This window comes from Bos mutus, chromosome 17, assembly GCF_027580195.1.
Source record: "Bos mutus isolate GX-2022 chromosome 17, NWIPB_WYAK_1.1, whole genome shotgun sequence".
Classification (NCBI taxonomy): domain Eukaryota; kingdom Metazoa; phylum Chordata; class Mammalia; order Artiodactyla; family Bovidae; genus Bos; species Bos mutus.
The window spans coordinates 3425198-3444168 of NC_091633.1; the positions used below are offsets into that span (position 1 = coordinate 3425198).

General features: G+C 55.4%; 1 protein-coding gene across 2 annotated transcripts in view; it reads left to right on the forward strand.

The window, feature by feature from the left end:
- SF3A1 (splicing factor 3a subunit 1) overlaps positions 1-18971 on the forward strand; it is a 19310-nt gene extending 339 nt beyond the window's left edge. The window contains exons 2-17 of one of the 2 annotated variants that reach the window (XM_014478240.2): positions 3951-4072; positions 8326-8533; positions 9629-9886; positions 10860-10934; positions 11947-12097; positions 12464-12657; positions 13496-13613; positions 13869-14054; positions 14737-14858; positions 14958-15203; positions 15728-15935; positions 16425-16579; positions 17533-17634; positions 17748-17819; positions 18469-18585; positions 18823-18971. In XM_014478240.2, the coding sequence (XP_014333726.2) occupies positions 3951-4072; positions 8326-8533; positions 9629-9886; positions 10860-10934; positions 11947-12097; positions 12464-12657; positions 13496-13613; positions 13869-14054; positions 14737-14858; positions 14958-15203; positions 15728-15935; positions 16425-16579; positions 17533-17634; positions 17748-17819; positions 18469-18585; positions 18823-18834 (2346 nt within the window). In that variant the 3' untranslated portion in view covers positions 18835-18971. Of the gene's footprint in view, positions 1-3950; positions 4073-8325; positions 8534-9628; positions 9887-10859; positions 10935-11946; positions 12098-12463; positions 12658-13495; positions 13614-13868; positions 14055-14736; positions 14859-14957; positions 15204-15727; positions 15936-16424; positions 16580-17532; positions 17635-17747; positions 17820-18468 lie in introns of both variants that reach the window. The other variant, XM_005887514.3, reaches the window with a different exon arrangement.

An 18971-nucleotide genomic window follows, 5' to 3' on the forward strand; every position in this document is an offset into this window, starting at 1 on the left:
TCCCGCCTGCCTTCGGCTAGCGGAAGAAGCCTTGTTAGAACCGTGGTTCTCAACCTTGAGGTCCGCGGACCAGCGGCACTTGGGTGGATTAGAAATGCTGATTTCCCACCCCAGATCTTCTGAAATCAGAATTTGCGTTTTTAATAAGATCCCACGGTGATTCATTAACGTTTGAGAAGCCCTGTTTAGCGCATCCTCCGGTCTTGTGTGGTTAATTGGGCCTTTGCCCTGGAGTCCCTAATTACCCAGCCTGCACGGTACATCTTTGAATGTTAACTCTCAGCGTTTGTTTTGTGCTTACTGTAAGCCCAGCACCGTGCCAGGCTACGATGTTAGCCAAATGAGTGAAGCACAGTTCGTGACTTAGGAAGGTCACGGACTAGTGGGGAGACAGATAAGAGAGAATACTTAGTAAATATATTTATCGTCTCAGTCACCGTAAATGATGCAGTTTCAGACAGCCCTTAAAAAGATTTCAATCAGCTAAGGAGGAAGACGGGGGTCAGTAATTGCAGAGTGATAAAGTACGGGTAGTAGGAATGAGGCAGGAATTCTTTTTGAACAACTATTTATTTTGTATCGGAGTATAGCTGATTATCAGTCCATTCTAAAGGAGATCAGGCCTGGGATTTCTTTGGAAGGAATGATGCTAAAGCTGAAACTCCAGTACTTTGGCCACCTCATGCGAAGAGTTGACTCATTGGAAAAGACTCTGATGCTGGGAGGGATTGGGGGCAGGAGGAGAAGGGGACGACAGAGGATGAGATGGCTGCATGGCATCACTGACTCGATGGACATGAGTCTGAGTGAACTCCGGGAGTTGGTGATGGACAGGGAGGCCTGGCGTGTTGCGATTCATGGGGTCGCAAAGAGTCGGACACGACTGAGAGACTGATCTGATCTGATCTGATCTGATAGCTGATTATCAGTGTTGTGGTAATTTCAGGTGAAAAGCAAAGGACTCAGCCATGCATATACATGTATCTGTTCTTCCCCAAACTCCACTCCCATGCAGGCTACCACTTGTGATATACAGTAAGTCCTTGTTGGTTATCCATTTGGAATATAGTGGTGTATACATGACCTTCCCAAACTCCCTAACTATTCCTCCCCCCTGGTAACCATAAATTTGTTTTCGAAGTCTGTTAGTCTCTTTTTGTTTTGTAAGTTCATTTATATCATTTCATTTTGGGAGGGATTAGGGGCAAGAGGAGAAGGGGACGACAGAGGATGAGATGGCTGGATGGCATGACTGACTCGATGGACGTGAGTCTGAGTGAACTCCGGGAGTTGGTGATGGACAGGGAGGCCTGGCGTGCTGTGATTCATGGGGTCGCAAAGAGTCGGACACGACTGAGCGACTGATCCGATCTGATCTAAGGGATGCCATACGGTACTTCTCCTTCTCTGACTTACTTCCCTCAGTATGCCACTGTGAGTCCATCCATGTTGCTGTGAATGGCATTATTTCATTCTTTTTAGTGGCTGAGTAATATTCCATCATATATGTGTACCACATCTTCTTCTTCCGTTCATCTGTCGATGGATGTTTGAATGGTATTTGCTTCCGTGTCCTGTGCTGCCTGCTGTGCTTAGTTGCTTAGTTGTGTCTGACTTTGCAACCCCATGCACTGTAGTCCAGGCTTCTTTGTCCATGGGGATTCTCCACGCAATACTGAAGTGGGTTGCCATGCCCTCCTCCAGGGGTCTTCCCAACTAAGGGACCGAACCCAGGTCTTTTGCATTGCAGGTGGATTCTTTACTGTCTGAGCCACCAGGGAAGCCCAGGAATACTGCAGTGGGTAGCCTGTCCTTTCTCCAGGGGATCTTCCCAACCCAGGAATCAAACTGGGATCTCCTGCACTGCAGGCAGATTCCTTACCAGCTGAGCTCTCAGGGAAGCCCTTCCATGCTTGGCTATTTTAAACAGTGGAGGCAGCGATTCTAATCAACATTGCTTTGATGGGCTAGAGGAGAGCTTAAGGTAGGCGAAGCCCATGGGAGTGTAAGCTGTGTTCAGAAGGATGAATCAGTAGTTCACCAGGTAGGTGATGGGGCAGGCAAATACCATTCTGTATTCATTCAGCAAATTTATTTATTGAGCATATCCTATCTGTTGACCACTGCAAGTACCTCTGTAACCCTGGCATTTTCCCAGTATTTGGGGAAAAATAAGCCAGGTAAAGCCACTTAAGTGCAGAGATACTGAGGTCGGAATCAAACAGTGCCTCTGGTCAAGGGTAAAGAAGGTTAAAGCATGGAGTTGGGAAAGTGCTACTTAAGAGCTGTATTACTGGGGATTTGAACTTTTCCTAGCAGGCTTTTGGGAGAAGAAGAACGGATGTAAGCTGGAAATTGACATGTTTGTGTTGCAGAAATGGAGGTAGACAGTGATGTGGAGAATTGCTCAGAGGAACGATTGGTCATGTTATTTGAAAGACGAGGACCTGGCCTACACTGTGGCTGGGGTGTGGGGCAGAGGGCACTGACATCACGAAAGATGAGATGCTGATGGTGCAGGCTCTCCTCTAAACCAATGCGTTGGAATCCCGGTTCTGTCACGTGGGCCTCTGCAGGGAGAAGTCTCCATTCCTCAGGTTGTCATCTGTAGAATGCCAGTAGTAAGAATCCTTAACATCACAGGGCTCTGTAAGGCTTATAGATGTAATATGCTTAAAGTGCTCAGAGAAGTATGTGAAACCTACTCTGTGCTTGAGAAGTGTTCCTTACCGCTGAATGTGGAGGTTAAGGAAAGGAGAAGAGACCCATGTTTCTGCCCTGGGTGACTGGAGGCACGGTTGGCTGTCCACGAGGAAGGTGGTTGGAGATGAAAGTGCCTGGGACCGTGGCTCTTACAGCTCTGTGGCCACGTGAGAGTGACGGGGGGCGTTGGTGTGGGCAGGATGGTGCGGCCTAGCGGTGCTGGGAAAGTGGGGGATGCTCTGTCAGTGCCTACTGAGGACAGTGTGAGTCTGAAAAGAGGACAGAATTTGGGGGACACTCACATTATAGGGCAGGGGGTGAAACGGGAGCCAGGAGGGAGACCTGGGTGGGACGGTGGGCAAGAGAGACAGGTGAGGATAGGGCCCAGGAGGTGCGGCTCTTGTGACGGGGTGGTCACTGGTCGCACGGCCAGATAACCACAGTAGTTGGCCGTAGGCTGTCTTTCTTGACTTGGACAAGAGCCCTTGATAGGAATGGGGATCAGGTGGGAGGTGAGGAAGTGGGGGCGACAAGCCTGAGGGCACACGGGCTGTTGAGCTACCAGGGGAGGGCTGGGGGAAGGTGGTAGCAGTCAGGAAGGTGAGGGCGGCGGAGAAGCTTTCTAACATGGGAGGCTTGGCCCTTTGTTAGAGGAAGAAGCTGTTGAGGAGAGAGTGTTGGAACTTATAGGGCAGTTAATGCTGAGCATTCCAGTGGTTTCACAGACCTCTTGAACGTTAAATGGTGGTTTAGACCGTAGAATGGGTGTCGAGGGAAACGGCATTCGAGGCAGGAGTGGCCAGCAAGGAGTTTCCCATTTGTTTATTCAGCAGACGGTGGTGAAATATCCTGTATTAGGCACATCCAAGGGTGTGGGGATACACACACGGCCTTCTGGATTCTGGTTTCTCAGAATGTGGTCAGATCGATGTCCCATCGTTCCCCCCGCCACACATCTGAGTCACCTGGACGCTTGGTGAAAATGCAGACTCCCAGTGTTGCAGAGGTGGTCCAGCGAGGGGAGCCAGGGAGGCCGCTGTTCTCATTGGTCCCTGGGAGAGTCCCGTGCACGCCCAGAGCTGTTGAGAGAAGTGGTTCTTCGGGAGCAGAGGTTCCGAACTTGAGGAGGTCGTGATGAATTGAATGGGAGAGAGTCTGTGTTCTCAGTAATATCCTAGAGGAGTTTAACGGTTGGCATTCGACACTAAGCCAGAGACTTAAAGGCCTTCCTTTTCCTGTTTTCACAGCCCACAGAAGAAGAAGCATCTTCAAAGGAGGATTCTACCCCATCCAAGCCCGTGGTGGGTATTATTTACCCTCCTCCGGAGGTCAGGAACATCGTTGACAAGACTGCCAGCTTCGTGGCCAGGTAACGTAGCTGCTCCTGCTCGCGTGGGTCACAGGTGGGTTTTAGCACAGAACTGAATTCTCACGAGGGTAACAGCTGGGTTTTTAGAGTGGCATTGTAGGCTTAGGCCTGTCAGCTCATCGGAGAGCACAGTATGGTGTGAGGTCGGCTGTGGGCAGGACTGGCATCTCTAACATGGTCTGGCGGTGGCAGAGGACAGGCCCACCCAGCTCCAGCGTCACCAAGAACCTGTGCTTCCTAACCAGGCCTGAAGAAGTGCCTGGAAGACTGTTTTGTCAGAGATGTGTGTCCGTTCTGAGCTGCTGGCCTGAGGAAGACAGAACAGGGAGTAGACAGTCTCATGGAGCAAGGACTGCATTCCTGACCCAGCTGCAGAATGGAATAGCATGCCCCCCACAGAGTTACTGAGGCCGGAGAGGGGACCGGGTGCAGTTTGGGTGCGTCGTGTAGCTGTCAGCCCAGATGGCGTGGAAGTCAGCTGGATTTCCTCTTGTCCCTCCCCATTATACTTGAGCACACCCACGCTTCCTCAGATGGAGTCTCCTTGATGGCCACTTGACTCCAAAGGTCAGCCATCCCTGGTGTAGTGCATTTCGAGTATTCCTTTGGCAGCCAGCAGGCCATGTCCAGCCTTCAGATCTTTTGTTCGTTCTCAGTGATTTCTCTAACTTTTGAATTGGTTGTCACTGCTTAGAAATGAGATTGCACCATAAGTCTGGATTTCTGGCTGCTGCTAAATTGGACGGTTGCTTGCATGGAAACGGTAGCCAGCCTCGAGCAGAGCGCTGCCCGCAGTCAGGCCCGCGCTTTCCAGGGAACCGCACCTTGACCCTGGGACAGTGTCCCCGTCTAGGAGTGGGCTAGCTTTGGTTTAAGGCAAAAACATCATTGAGTAGACGGGTCCTTCCTTTCTCAGCCTCCTTATGAAATGAAACATAGAAAGAGGCTCCTCTAGTGTCTTTCACTGTGTCAGGCTCCGTGTAAATTAACCTTCCACATTTCCAAGGCTTTGATTAACCTGGATACTGGGCTGAAACGGCTCTGTGCCTGATTAAACATTATGGGGCCATGTCTGACTTAGGGCAGCAGGTATTGCACGCATAACTTTAATACCTCATAGCAACACTCATTCTTCCCCTTTTCCCCGGGTATTCTGAAGACAATAAACAGCAAGAAGATGTTAGAGGACGAATCACCGGTCTCACAGCCAGAATAGTTTCTACCAGCTGTTTTCACTTTCTCCTGTCCTCCTGGGTCTTGGCGTCCTTTTTTAGGTCCTTGTACTGGTGGAGGTACTCTCACACCCTGCTTTCTCCCATCCGCCGGTGCTGAGCGTTCTCCTGGGTCGCCCCTGGTCTGCCGCCTGCTCCTCTCCGGAGAAGATGCGCCATGTGCGGCGTTGGCCTTCCTTGACCTGACCCACTCCTCTGTGTCTTCCTTGGAGGTTGTTCGAGCATTTCAGTTTGGCACATAAAGCTGGGAGGAAGTCTTTTCCTAGAAGAAAACCGTGTGGCACATTGCTGGCCGAAAGAGCATTTTAAAATATTTCTTAAACATTTTGCCAAACGGCTTTCCAGTCATTTTGTGCCAACCACAGAAATAAGAATTCTTTCCAAGTTCCCTTAATAATAAATTTGTACGTCCGCATCTCTAGATCTTGACTTTGACTCCTGTCTGACTCTTGGCGACCCCCTGGACTGTAGCCCACCAGGCTCCTCTGTCCACGGGATTTTCCAGGCAAGAATACTGGAGCAGGTTGCCATGCCCTACTCCAGGGGAGCTTCCCGAACCAGGGGTTGAGCCTGTGGCTCCTGCCCTGCCTCCTACGTTGCAGATGGATTCTTTACCGCTATGGCACGTGGGAAGCCCCAGTTGCCTCGGAGGCGTTTCTGAAGTCTGTGGACTTGCTTTCGTTAGTGTTGCCGTGAAGGGACAGGTCAGCTTCTCGGGCTGGGTTCAAGCAAACGTGCAGGACCCTCTGCTTTACTTGTGTGGGGTTCACGTGTATTGAGTGAGTAAAATTCACCAGGCCAGTGTGGTTTTCCAAAAGGAGTTTTTTCTCTCTAGGTTTGGTTTTCCCTTCCCTGCATTTTCCTGTCAAGAAACTGAAGTGGAAATTACCCTTAAAAAGTCCCACCAGCTGGGTTGAGTCAGACTCATGTTTTTTTTTTCCTGCTGAAATCTATTCCTTATGTTAGAGAATATAATTCTAAACATAAGTGAGTGAAGTCACTCAGTCGTGTCCAACTCTTTGCGACCCTGTGGACTGTAGCCCACCAGGCAAGAATACTGGAGTGGGTTGCCATTTCCTTCTCCAGGGGATCTTCCCAACCCAGGGATCGAACCCAGGTCTCCTGCATTGCAGGCAGACGCTTTAACCTCTGAGCCACCAGGGAAGCTAATTTAAAGCAACAGAGTAGCTTGGAATAAGCATGCCTGTCCTCTCGTCATTTTATATTTCAGATCGTTACCAGATGTGAGGTTATGGCTTAGGAGTTGGTGGTAGAGAAGACAACCAGAGCCCCTTTTTTAGCAGCCCTTTGGGTGGCAGCCTTGTTTAGCCGTATTTAAGTGGACATCGACCTTGTGTGGTTCACATTATTTTACGGTGGGGGGAACCCTTCGTCCTCGAGCATGGGCTTCAGCTGGGCTAGCACACTGTCACACCCAGACCTCGCGGTGTTAGTCACACCGCCGAGTGTGACCAGAACTTGCGGAGGAGCTAGCCGGGGTGTTGATGACCGCGGCCGCCGAGGTTGCTAAGGTGGGGCACAGCATTGCCTGCACCCCGCCTCCTCTTCAGGTGACCGGGCCGGGGCGTGGAAGTCTGAGGACGGGGGGCGGACTGGCTGCCCCCAGCCTCTGGAGCCGCCCCTTGGTGTGTCTGGGGCGCTCTTGAGAGTAGGGCTCTGGCCGGAGGAGTAAGGGAGGCCCCACAGCCGTCTCCTGGCTCCCAAGTCACCTCTCCTGTTCGTAGGGCAGCCCCTTCCAGCCTTCAGAGCAGTAACAGGCCCTGGGGTGTTCAGGCCTGTGTGGTTCAATAGACTTCGGCTTCTCGTTCTCTCATCAGTTTTCTCAATACTTCAGAGTAGAGAGAGAAGGTGGTATTTAGCCATATTTTACCGTGGGAAATTGAGTCAAAGAGATGTTCAGTAACTTGGTAAGTCAGTAGTGAACCCCAAACTTGAACACATCCATATCTTGTGTCTTTAAGGTGAGTGTACTTTCTGACTGATAACGGGTATTGTGGATGTGTGACACCTTGAAATGTTACTGTTGGGACTCTATTAAAAAATCAGGGTTCCCTATACATCACGAGAGGGACGTTTTCATTCTGAGGGTTTAAAGGCATACACACTGGGGACATAGGGTGTGTGTGGGAAACTCCTCCAGATACAGAGAGACGGGCCTCCCTGACGTCACGTCACTGTCCTGAGTGTGCTTTACGCAGCAGCTCGGATCCCGGGCCCTGGAGAGCAGTGTTTCCTGTATGAGTCCACCCAGTAGTAAAGGAGGTGATTATAGCCGTTACTTGGACAGGGTGTTAAACCCTGTTCACATTTTCTTTTTTTTTCCATCCTTGCTGGCTAGAGGCCAGCATCTCAGTTTAGTGTTAACACATCCTTGATGCCTCACAAGCACTCAGTCATCCTGCTTTTCGACTAAGAACTGCTTTCAGTCTCAGCAAACTTTGAACTGAACTTGAACCATGCCATGCTGCTTTGATTTCATTGTATTGACTCGTATGATGCCTTTTGTTAGCAAAGCCATAATGACTTCTATTTGAAGTAGTAACATATGCCTTCCTCCCCCTGTTGCCCCCTTCCCCCCGCAGCACCCCCACTGCCCACCCCCCCCAGAGCCCTCTGCAGTGCAGTGAAAGCGCGTGGAGTCCTAACCCCTAGACGCCGGGGGATTCTCATGCCTTCCTTTGAAAGTATTTTTTTCGAAGTGAATACATTTTATTAGAAGGGCGCTAGTGAGCTGGTTTTAGAGCTGGCGAGACTGGCAGAGGTGCTGCAGGAATGACGGAGGTCTGAGGCCCTGGGGTCGCTGAGGCCTGCGTGGGCTGCAGGAGGCAGGGGCGCCGGCCGCTGACACCAGGAGTCTCGGGGAGGTGACCTGCTGTGCCAAGGGAGGGGCCCGTTCGAGTGGTGGGTGGTGGCAAGAATGGGACTTGAGTGAGCCGTATTCTGGTCCAAGCACTTGAAAGGGCTGGGGTATCGATGCTTCTCTTTTTTCCCTTTTTCTAGAAATGGACCTGAATTTGAAGCGAGGATACGACAGAACGAGATCAACAACCCCAAGTTCAACTTCCTGAACCCCAACGACCCTTACCATGCCTACTACCGGCACAAGGTCAGCGAGTTCAAGGAGGGCAAGGCTCAGGAGCCCTCGGCCGCCATCCCCAAGGTCATGCAGCAGCAGCAGCAGGCCTCCCAGCAGCAGCTGCCCCAGAAGGTGGGAGCCCGCCCTGCACCTCACTGCCCTGGGGCTGGGGGAGGGAGACAATGAACTGCTGTCCACACCCCGCAGCCACACGTGCAGGAACGTGAGGCCTCTGTCTGCATCTTACAGAGGTGGATGCTGAGCCTCACACAGCAGAGGGTTGCTGACAGTTGGCGTTGGCTGAATGCCTGTCCAGCTCTGTGCTCAGAGCTTTGGCAGCCTTGTCTCACTGGTGCCTCACGGGCTGCATGAGGAGGCCAGTAAAATGACCCTTTTTCAGACGAGGACTCTGAGGCTCAGGGAAGCACGGTCTACCCATGGTCACGGAGTCAGGACCCTAAAGTCCAGGCTCCCAGTGCCTGCTCCTTGCCTGACCGTGGCGTCGGGGCAGTGCCACGGCGTGGCTTGTGGACCCCTTCTTGTGTGTCCCTCTCTCCTGTCTCACTTCCCGGGGCCCCTCTGTGTGGCCTGTCCTCATACCCTCGTAGCACTGGGGAGGACTCGGGCTGTCAGTGAGGACACATTTTGCCTGCTGTGTGGACCTGGACTGGGCCTTTCTCTTTGCTCCCTCCCGAGCCATGGTGACAAAGGCCACCCCTTGTGTTACTGTGGGAAATAAAGGTTGGAGAAGGTTCTGAGACCTTGCATTGCAATTGATTACTCCTGGTGCCTCAGGCAACCTCAGTTTCCTCATCTGTAGAAAGAATTCCCAGTACTTGTGTCCACTCCTGGTTCGTGTGGAGGTCAGATGAGGGGTCCTCTGCACATGTGTAGGGCTTCCTACATCCTCTGTCCCCCTTGGGTGGGATTTAATAAACTATCCCTGTTGGATCTTCTGCCACCCAGTTTTGGTCCTCAGTTTCAGGGCAGCAGGGGACATGCAGAGAGACACGGTTCTCACTCAGAAAGCCACTCAGGAGCTGAGGCCACCCTTGGCCGAGACATCGATGCTCTTTGAGTTGGGCTTCTCTCCCTCCACGTGCTGGGGCATGCATGTGATTAACAGAGGAGTAGAGAGCCATGCCGTCCTCTGGTGGTGTGAGCCTGCCCTGTCTCTGGAGCCAGTCCACCTCTTGCCTCTCACCTCACATTCCCTTTGCATCTTAGGTTCAAGCCCAAGTGATACAAGAGACCATTGTGCCCAAAGAGCCCCCTCCTGAGTTTGAGTTCATCGCAGACCCCCCTTCCATCTCAGCCTTCGACCTGGACGTGGTGAAGCTGACAGCTCAGTTTGTGGCCAGGAATGGGCGCCAGTTTCTGACCCAGCTGATGCAGAAAGAGCAGCGCAACTACCAGTTTGACTTCCTGCGCCCGCAGCACAGCCTCTTCAACTACTTCACGAAGCTGGTGGAGCAGTACACCAAGGTGCCTGGGCGGGGCCCCGGGGGAGAGCACGCTGTCGCCAGTGATGGCTCTCCTCCATCCTTGGACTTGAATGGCCTTGGACAGCCATTCAAGTCACCAGACCCGAGGGTTATTACAGTATCAAGTTTAAGTGAGCCCTGGGTTAACTTCCCCTAGCGGGCTGCTTCCAGGGTTAACTGCTTCCTGTTCCTTCTCCCTCAGAACCTGGGTATGGACATTTAGCACTCTAACCTGAGGGCGCTGGTGTGTCTCTGGACTCGGGAATTCCAGGAACAGATCTGTTCTTGGGGAAGGGGGACAGGGAGGGTGGAGTGGGGCTGAGCCGCTTTGCCAGTGAGGGTGGGTACGGTTGGGCCGGTTGGAAAGAGTGGCTCTTTTACACGAGGCCACCATTTGCTCTCTTAGCAAATAAGCTTTGAGTGCCAGGCGCTGTTCCAAGCTCTGGGTATGCAGCAGTGAACTGAAGACAAAAATCTCTTGTCTTTGTGGAGACTGGTCTAGCGAGGGGGCAACAACTAAGCACAGCGTTAGTGTGTGTCAGATGGTGATAAACACTGTGGATAAAATGCTACAGAGAAAGCAGGGCATGGAAGTCCAGGGAGGGGGAACCTGTGGGCTGCAGTCTTCAGCATGGTCACTGGGGATCCTGGGGGCCTGTGCAGAAGCGTAAGGGCAGATCCGCCCCGGGGTAGTCACTGCATGCAGACGGTGTGCATGGTGATCTGCTGGTGCTTTTACTTACTCCCTGCTAATCCTCGCAGCCTTTTACGTTGATAACGCCACCTTTAAGTGGCGGCGTCACCGTTTTGTAGAAGCAAACCAAGGTACGGGGGTTAAGTACCTTGCCTAGGGTCGCCTAGTCAAGTGCAGCTGAGGTTGGCCCTGTCATCCCGTGCTCTCCTCTCTCCTCCGCAGGCCGCTCTGTCCCGTGTTGTGCTGCACTAACAGGTGCTTTAACTCTTCCGTGTTTCAGATCTTGATTCCACCCAAAGGCTTATTTACCAAACTCAAGAAGGAGGCAGAGAACCCCCGAGAAGTTTTGGACCAGGTAAACTGAATTTCTTCCTTTCTTCCTTTTTAATAGTTTTGCTTATTTGTGGCTGTGCTGGGTCTTTGTTGCTTTGTGCGGGCTTCCGCTGGTTGTGGTGAGTGGGGGCTGCTCTTCAGTGCGGCGTGTGGGCTTCTCGTGTTGCGGAGCACAGGCTCTGGACACGTGGGCTTCAGGAGATAGAGCACACGGGCCCTCGAGTGCTCGGGCTTAGCTGCTCTGAGGCATGTGGAATCCTCCCAGATCAGGGTTCCAATCCATGTCCCCTGCATTGGCAGGTGTGCCACCAGGGAAGTCCTAAACTGAGTTTCTTACAACCAGTTACTGACTGCACAAGTTACAGTGTGTGGGTTCTGCTGTGTGTTTGGAAATGGTCTCTGAATCGGCCCCTTGTTATGCTCCAGGCACAGTCGTGGTGGGAAGAAGGGCATTGAGGCTGCAAAGAGCAAAGAAACCTGGGTTCTCTGGTCCCTAACTTGCCACTCTTCTCTTCTCTTCTCTTCTCTCAGTCTCCGGTTTTCTTCTTTTGCTAGAAGCCAGCTTTTGAATGGGTTCTTGGGCAACAATTGCCTTTTGAAGTCTGGTTTACAGAGTCAGGAGACCAGGCATGTTGATCTGGCTGTTCTGGGAGGCTGCTTGAAGCCTTCGGTTTTGCAGGCTGTCAGGCAGCCGCGGCTCCTGTGGGCACGTGGTTGTCACACAGACTTCCTGGGAGGGAGGAGTTTGCTCGCCACCCGCCAACTCAAGCAGAAAACTTTGAGGTTCTAACAGAGAGCTGCCCTTGGGGCCCAGACAGAGGTCTCTGGCATTCAGATTTTCATCCTGTCCAGACTCTGGGCCTGGCTGAAACCAGATGCAGATTCCATAGTCTGCTCCAGGAAGTCCCTCTGGTGGGCAGAGCAGCCTCCTGTTCTGAAGGAGACGCTGGCTCTGGTGAAGGCCCTGGAGGTGACAGCCTCCTTGGGAGCCGACCCTGATTCAGCTCAGCACTGTGCCGTTCCCCTCCCTTCAGGTGTGTTATCGCGTGGAGTGGGCCAAGTTCCAGGAGCGTGAGAGGAAGAAGGAGGAGGAGGAGAAGGAGAAGGAGCGGGTTGCCTACGCTCAGATCGACTGGCATGACTTCGTGGTGGTGGAAACAGTGGACTTCCAACCCAACGAGCAAGGTCGGTCTGTGACTCCTGTTGGCAGAGCCAGGAGCTTGGCGCCATCGTCCTGGGAGAGCGGGCCAAGCTGTCCCCGGGGATCGGGAGGATCCCGGGGAGTGGGCCAGGCTGTCCCCAGGGAGCAGGAGGATCCCGGGGAGGCTTCTGTCTCCTCCCTGTTTCCAGGAGACTTGGTCCTCCTGCTGCCCCAGTTACACGCAGTTCAACAGATAGCATTGTGCGCGGCCCTGGGTGGGCCTCTGGGGGTGGGAGAGAGACCAGGCGGCCCCAGCCCTGAGAGCCGACGGCATGGGGCGGGCCGCCCGACAGGCCTCTGATGGGAGTGTCTGCGGAGCCCTCCCTTGACTCCTGCTCGCCCTCTGCCAGGGAACTTCCCCCCGCCCACCACCCCGGAGGAGCTGGGGGCCCGGATCCTTATTCAGGAGCGCTATGAGAAGTTTGGGGAGAGCGAGGAGGTCGAGATGGAGGTTGAGTCCGATGAGGAGGACGAGAAACAGGAGAAGGCGGAGGAGCCTCCGTCCCAGCTGGACCAGGACACTCAAGTACAAGACATGGACGAGGTGCGCTCCTGGGGGGCCTGGGGTGACTCTTTCCTGGAGCCAAGGGCAAGGGGGTGCGCTCCTCTGAGTGAGTGTGCCAGCCCCCTCTTGACGCCTGAGAGGAGGCCTGGGTCCTGAGTAAGGCGTCCCTTTTTCCAGCTCGGGCAACAAAGGTCCCTTCGTAGGCGAGGCTCCGTGAGCCGTGCCGGCTTGTTTGGTGACCGTCCTCCTCTGCCCAGAGGCCCCGCTCACTACCGCCCCCAGGCTGGCTCTCCTTAGGGAACCCTCTGTGCCGGATACTTGGATGCTTTTGAGCCTAGGCCCAAACGATCAGCAGTTTCCAGAGCTTTTCTGACTGTAGCTTGTGCTTCCTCTGGGCGCCTCTGCCCCTTCGAGCCAGGCCTCCCCGCAGGCTTAGAGTCTCCAGAGCCAAGCCACTTTCCTCCCCTCGGAAAGAATTTATGTGCAGCCTGAGAAGAAAGGCCCACGTGTCTGTGGGAATTGACTTTTTCTCTCCCTCCCAGCATTGCTCTGTGCGTGGCTCCCATTGAGCGCTGACTTGCCCCCCATGGCCCTCCCCAGCACGTTAAGTGCCGTTGGCCTCCTGGGACTGCCTGGTGCCAGCTGCTGGAAATGCCTGGGCAGAGTGTCAGCACCACAGCCCCCAGCGCTGCCATTCAAGCTGTGAGGAAGCTGCCTGGCCTGCTGCCGGCTGGCCCCGGCTGCCCAGGGAGCTTAGCATGGGGATGCTGGCCGGCAGGGGCCTCGGCTGCTTGCCACCCTGCGAGCTGCCGGGCTCGGCTGCAGGGAGATGGCTTCTCATTCCTGCTCTGAGTCACGCCACTGCCTTGCTTTTCAGGGTTCGGATGATGAAGAAGAAGGGCAGAAAGTGCCGCCACCCCCGGAGACACCCATGCCACCTCCTCTGCCCCCAACTCCAGACCAGGTTATTGTCCGGAAGGACTATGACCCAAAAGGTGGGTTCCGTTTTTCTGCCTCGTGTTTCTCAGACCTGTGTTTGTTTCCAGGATGGGGGCTTGTCATAAGGCATTGGGAGCCCCTGTGTCGTGGGCCCCACAGCAGGGCGTGGGACTTGGTCGTCTGTGGTGCCCTGGCTCAGCGCACAGGGCCTGGGAAAGCATGGCACTGCGTGGGCAGTGCAAGAATGAAGCAGCACCCTCTTAACCCAGGCTGCCACCCAGGTTCTCACTCGGCCCTCTGTTGCCTTTCAGCTTCCAAGCCTCTGCCTCCAGCCCCCGCTCCCGATGAGTATCTTGTGTCCCCCATTACTGGGGAGAAGATCCCTGCCAGCAAGATGCAGGAGCACATGCGCATTGGGCTTCTTGACCCCCGTTGGCTGGAGCAGCGGGATCGCTCCATCCGTGAGAAGCAGAGCGATGACGAGGTGTACGCGCCAGGTGAGGTGGGGTGTTCCCCACTCGGACCACACCCCTCCTTTGACTCAGCCCTAATTCACTTTGGCCCATTGGGATCTTTTAAGTTAATAGTCAACTTGCTTTAATCAAATGCAGAAAGCTTTGAGGTCAGCAGGAGCTTTTGAGGATAGGTGTGGTCTAGGAAGCTACAAAAGAACCGCCTGTTTTCTAGAAACCCTGCAGAGGCGGGCACCCGAGGTGGGTGGCGTGTGCCCGTCGGCATCCTGGAGCAGGATCTGACTGCAGCCGGGAGGGGTGCTCACTCCCAGGCCATCTTGGAGTGGAGGCTGTGGTGGCTGGAGGGCGCTGTTGGTCCCTTGATTGTGAGAAGCAGCCCTACAGGGAGGGAGCAGACTGTCCCGGAGGCTGGAGACCCCTCTTCTAGAGTCCGGGCTCTTCTCCTTGCCACGCTGCTCATGTGGCTCTGTCCTCTCAGATGCCTTTTGTTAAGTCGGGGTTGGACACGCTCCGGTTTCCAGGCCTAGTGCTCATCAGGCGGCCTTCCCCAGGCTCAGAGGGCTGGCACGAGGCACTGGGACCCACAGACAGCTGTGTCCCGTAAGAACAGCCTCCACCTGCACCGACTGAGCCGCCGTCCTGTCGGCCGGGCACCGGGTTTAGTTTTCCTCTCTGTTGCCCGCCTCTGTTGTCTGGCTCTGTCCAGGTCTGGATATCGAGAGCAGCTTGAAGCAGCTGGCCGAGCGGCGTACAGACATCTTTGGTGTGGAGGAAACGGCCATCGGTAAGAAGATCGGCGAGGAGGAGATCCAGAAGCCGGAAGAGAAGGTGCGGCTCGGTGACTGCCACCACCTTTCCTGTTGCCAGCACCCCCACTTGCGCTTAGTTCCGGGAGCCCTGACCAGTGTGGCTTCGCCTCCCGTGCAGGTGACCTGGGACGGCCACTCTGGCAGCATGGCCCGGACCCAGCAGGCCGCCCAGGCCAACATCACCCTCCAGGAGCAGATTGAGGCCATCCACAAGGCGAAGGGCCTGGTGCCGGAGGATGACACCAAAGAGAAGATCGGCCCGAGCAAGCCCAACGAGATCCCCCAGCAGCCGCCGCCGCCGTCCTCAGCCACCAACATCCCCAGCTCGGCCCCGCCCATTACGTCGGTGCCCCGGCCGCCCGCGGTTAGCCCGCAGCCACCCCGGACGGGTCCCTGGAGCTGGGTTCCCCGGGTTGGACAGTGCCGGCTCAGGGCAGCGGTCTCACAGGAGCCTGAGGGCAGAATGGGTCAAATCAAGAGAAAAGAGCCCTTTAGTTAGAAGTGGGAACCTCCAGGCTGGCCGTCCATTTGTGTGGAAGGGCTGGAACCGGGAGGGAGGCGGGTGGCGAATGTGAGAAGCAGGCTTGGGTCGGGGGCCGGGAGGACTTAAGGGGCCTTGGAGGACCGCTGGCCTGACTCCGGTGGACTGAGTCAAGGGCAGTCTCCTCAGTTTCTCTCTCAGTGGGTGGAGTCCCAAGCGGCAAGAATGTCGCCCTAGGTCTCTCTCCGTGTGGTTTGTGGTTCTGTCAGGGCCCCGTGTGAGGCTGCGCTCTTAGCCCCAGGCTATCCAACGCTGTCCCCAGAGGCTGCAGGGGGTCGGCTGCCGGCTGGTGTGCCCTGGGGTGCAGCCTCGGCTTCCCGTGACCCGCGAGTCCCTCCCGCCCGCAGATGCCGCCTCCCGTCCGCACCACAGTTGTGTCCGCAGTACCTGTCATGCCCCGGCCCCCGATGGCATCCGTGGTCCGGCTGCCCCCAGGCTCAGTGATCGCCCCCATGCCGCCGATCATCCACGCGCCCAGGATCAATGTGGTGCCCATGCCTCCCTCGGCCCCTCCTATCATGGCGCCTCGCCCACCACCCATGATTGTGCCGACAGGTCAGTGTCATGTCGTTTTCCAGGCCACTGGGTCAGTGCTACAGACCAGGCCCGGAGCAGAGCAGTGGCTGAGGGGAGCGCCAGCTGTTCGAGCTGTGGCTCCAGCCCAGAGGAGAGCCTCGACTTAGCTCTGTGAGAGATTCCTGGGGTGGAGGAGGTTGGGCTCCTGGCTCTTGGGGGAGATAGGCTGATGAGGCAGACCTGGGGTATGTGCACCCAGTGGGGTCAGGCCTGAACGGGCGCTGAGGCCTGTTGGTGGCTCCTGCTCCTTCTGTTGGCCCCGCCCTTCCTCCAGTTTCCTGGTACCCGGTCTGGGCAGGCGCCCAGGTCCCCTGCTGGGGAGCTCACTGGTTGCCAGACTCAGCCAGGAGTGGTCTTTCATGCTTCTGCCTGGGAGAAGTCGGAAACCTGTGCAGTCTCCCCTCACCGTCAGCCGGGGTCCTGGGCGCCTTCCTCCCACTCACGTGGCTGCTCGCTCCTGCCCTGCAGCTTTTGTGCCCGCCCCGCCCGTGGCACCTGTCCCTGCTCCAGCCCCCATGCCGCCTGTCCACCCCCCGCCTCCCATGGAAGACGAGCCTGCCTCTAAGAAACTGAAGACCGAGGACAGTCTCATGCCCGAGGAGGAGTTTCTGCGCAGAAACAAGGCATGTGACCCAGAGTTGCCCACACGTGCAGTGTCTAGACAAGTCGGGGGGACCGTCCTGCCCCCATTACATGCCTTGGCCCACCCTGTGCTGCTCCCATGGTTTTGGCTTCTGGGACCTAGGTCAGCTGCTGGAGGCCCAGGAGGCTTCTGAGGCTTCCAAGTGCCCAACATGCCTGATGTGGGGTCAGCCGCCAGCTGTCAGCGGTCCCCCTGGTGTGAACAGTCGTAGAGGCCAGCAGGGAGGCCCAGTTGCACAGGCAGCCGGGCTCCAGTATGAAGGGGGTTCAGGACACAGGAGGAAATCCTGGGGACAGTTCTTCGTTTCTTTGTGAACTTTGCCTCCAGTTGCCGCCCTCAGGAGTCTTGTAGGGATCCTGTTGGGGTATTAGGAACAAGGGCTGGGAACCTTGGCACTTCCGGGGCCTGGGGAAGCTGGCAGGCTCTAGTGAGGAGGCAGAAACAGTCCCAGCCCCACTGCCCCAGGGCATTTGAGCAGATCCTTTTTTTTTCCTTTCTGACAGTAGTTTCCATTTCTTGAGTACCTACTCAAGTGCTGGGATAGAACCACGCCTTTTACTGAAGGCTCGCAGCCTCACCAGCCAGCAGTTGTGATCAGCGGCTTCACTGAGTTGGGAACCCAGGTCTTCTGACCTCACAGTTCATGTTCTTTCCCCTGTGGTACTTCCTGAGGCTTGCAGAGCACTTTCATGTCCCTTCTTCAGCTCCAGCCTAACCATTAGGCAGGTTAGGGATCATTCTAAAGAAGAGAGATCAGTTCTTGAAAAAGGGGAGTGAGTTGTTCCATGTCACAGGTGGTGTCAGTAGTAAATCAGGCCAGAGTCCAGGAATCCTGATGGACAGGTGACATTGTCTCAAGGGCCCGGGACTAGAGAGCGTAGTTCCTGTTTGACCCAGGACTTCCCCGGCATAATGGCCACTCCTGATTTGCAGGGTCCAGTGTCCATCAAAGTCCAGGTGCCCAACATGCAGGATAAGACAGAATGGAAACTGAATGGACAGGTGCTGGTCTTCACCCTCCCCCTCACAGACCAGGTAAGAGTTGCTGCCCCCAACTGGCCTCAGGCACAGGGGCACCAAGGCCTCAGGGGGACGCTTCCTCCAGCTGACCTTAGCGAGGGGTGGCTGACCGCTCCTCCATCCCACAGGTCTCCGTCATCAAGGTGAAGATTCATGAAGCCACAGGCATGCCAGCAGGGAAACAGAAGCTGCAGTACGAGGTGAGTTGGGTGTCAGCCGCCCTTGTCCTCTGTTGTCCCAGAAGCTAAGTCATTTGTGGGATCAGGAGTGGGGAGATGCCTCGTTGTGGCCATGTAAGTCCATCCTAGAAGCCATGATGCTGGTGGCTGGTGCTGGGGCAGGTTAGTCTGACAGGGTGAGAGGCTCTGGCAGGGTCACAGCACAGTCTTGTGTGGGGTCTGGACGTCTCAGTGACATCTGGGGACAAGACTTGGGGGTGCTCTGGTAGGTTCCTGCCCCGGGGGTGGAGCCACCCCAGCGAGTGTGGCCTCAGGCAGCCCGGCTTTGTGCTCAGACACAGGTGGCGGCCCAGCCACCCTGGCACGGCCAGATGAGGGGCTGCTGCGTTCACCCTTTTTTTGACTTTGATCCCTACTCCAGGCCTCAGTTTCCTTCTCTGTAAAATGAGGCTCTTGGACTAGCTGGCCTCTCAATCTTATGATTTGAGAGTCAACATTCATAGGTTGATGAGGGCCAGATTCTTGGGAGTGTTGCACTCCCGCCCAGCGCCACTCCCGTTCCTGCCCCTCGTGCCTTCAAGCCCCTGTGTTTGCTAAGAGTGTTGGGAGCTGTGAAGCAGCTCATTGTGCTCACACTGCCCTGGGCTGAGGCACTCCTTCTATTTCCTAGGGCATTTTCATCAAGGATTCCAACTCACTGGCTTACTACAACATGGCCAACGGTGCCGTCATCCACCTGGCGCTCAAGGAGAGGCGGGAGGAAGAAGTAGGAGAAGCCTGCTCTCAGGTCCTGCCACTGTTGCTCTGCCTCTCCTGCCCCCACTCCCTGGCCCCGAGCCAGGAGACCCTGACTTGCACATTTGTGTCCCTCTTGCTAAGTTTGGAAATTCAAATTGGCCGGCAGAGTTCCCCACCCCCACCCCCAACATTGATCGCAGAGGGCTTTCTCAGGCTCTCTCCTCCCCAGTGGTCCCTGGAATCCCTTTGTGCTCGGGTCTTGGTTTGAGGGCATTCGTTTCTTCAGGCAGCTTGTTAGGAGACGTGAAACCAGGAATGCCCTGTAGGATGCGATCACAGCGCCAAGTGGCTCGTAGAGAGTGGCTGTCGTCATCATCGTTGATCATTTGGTATTTTGCCACGGGCTAATAAACCTCTTCAACCCTTCTTGTGAAA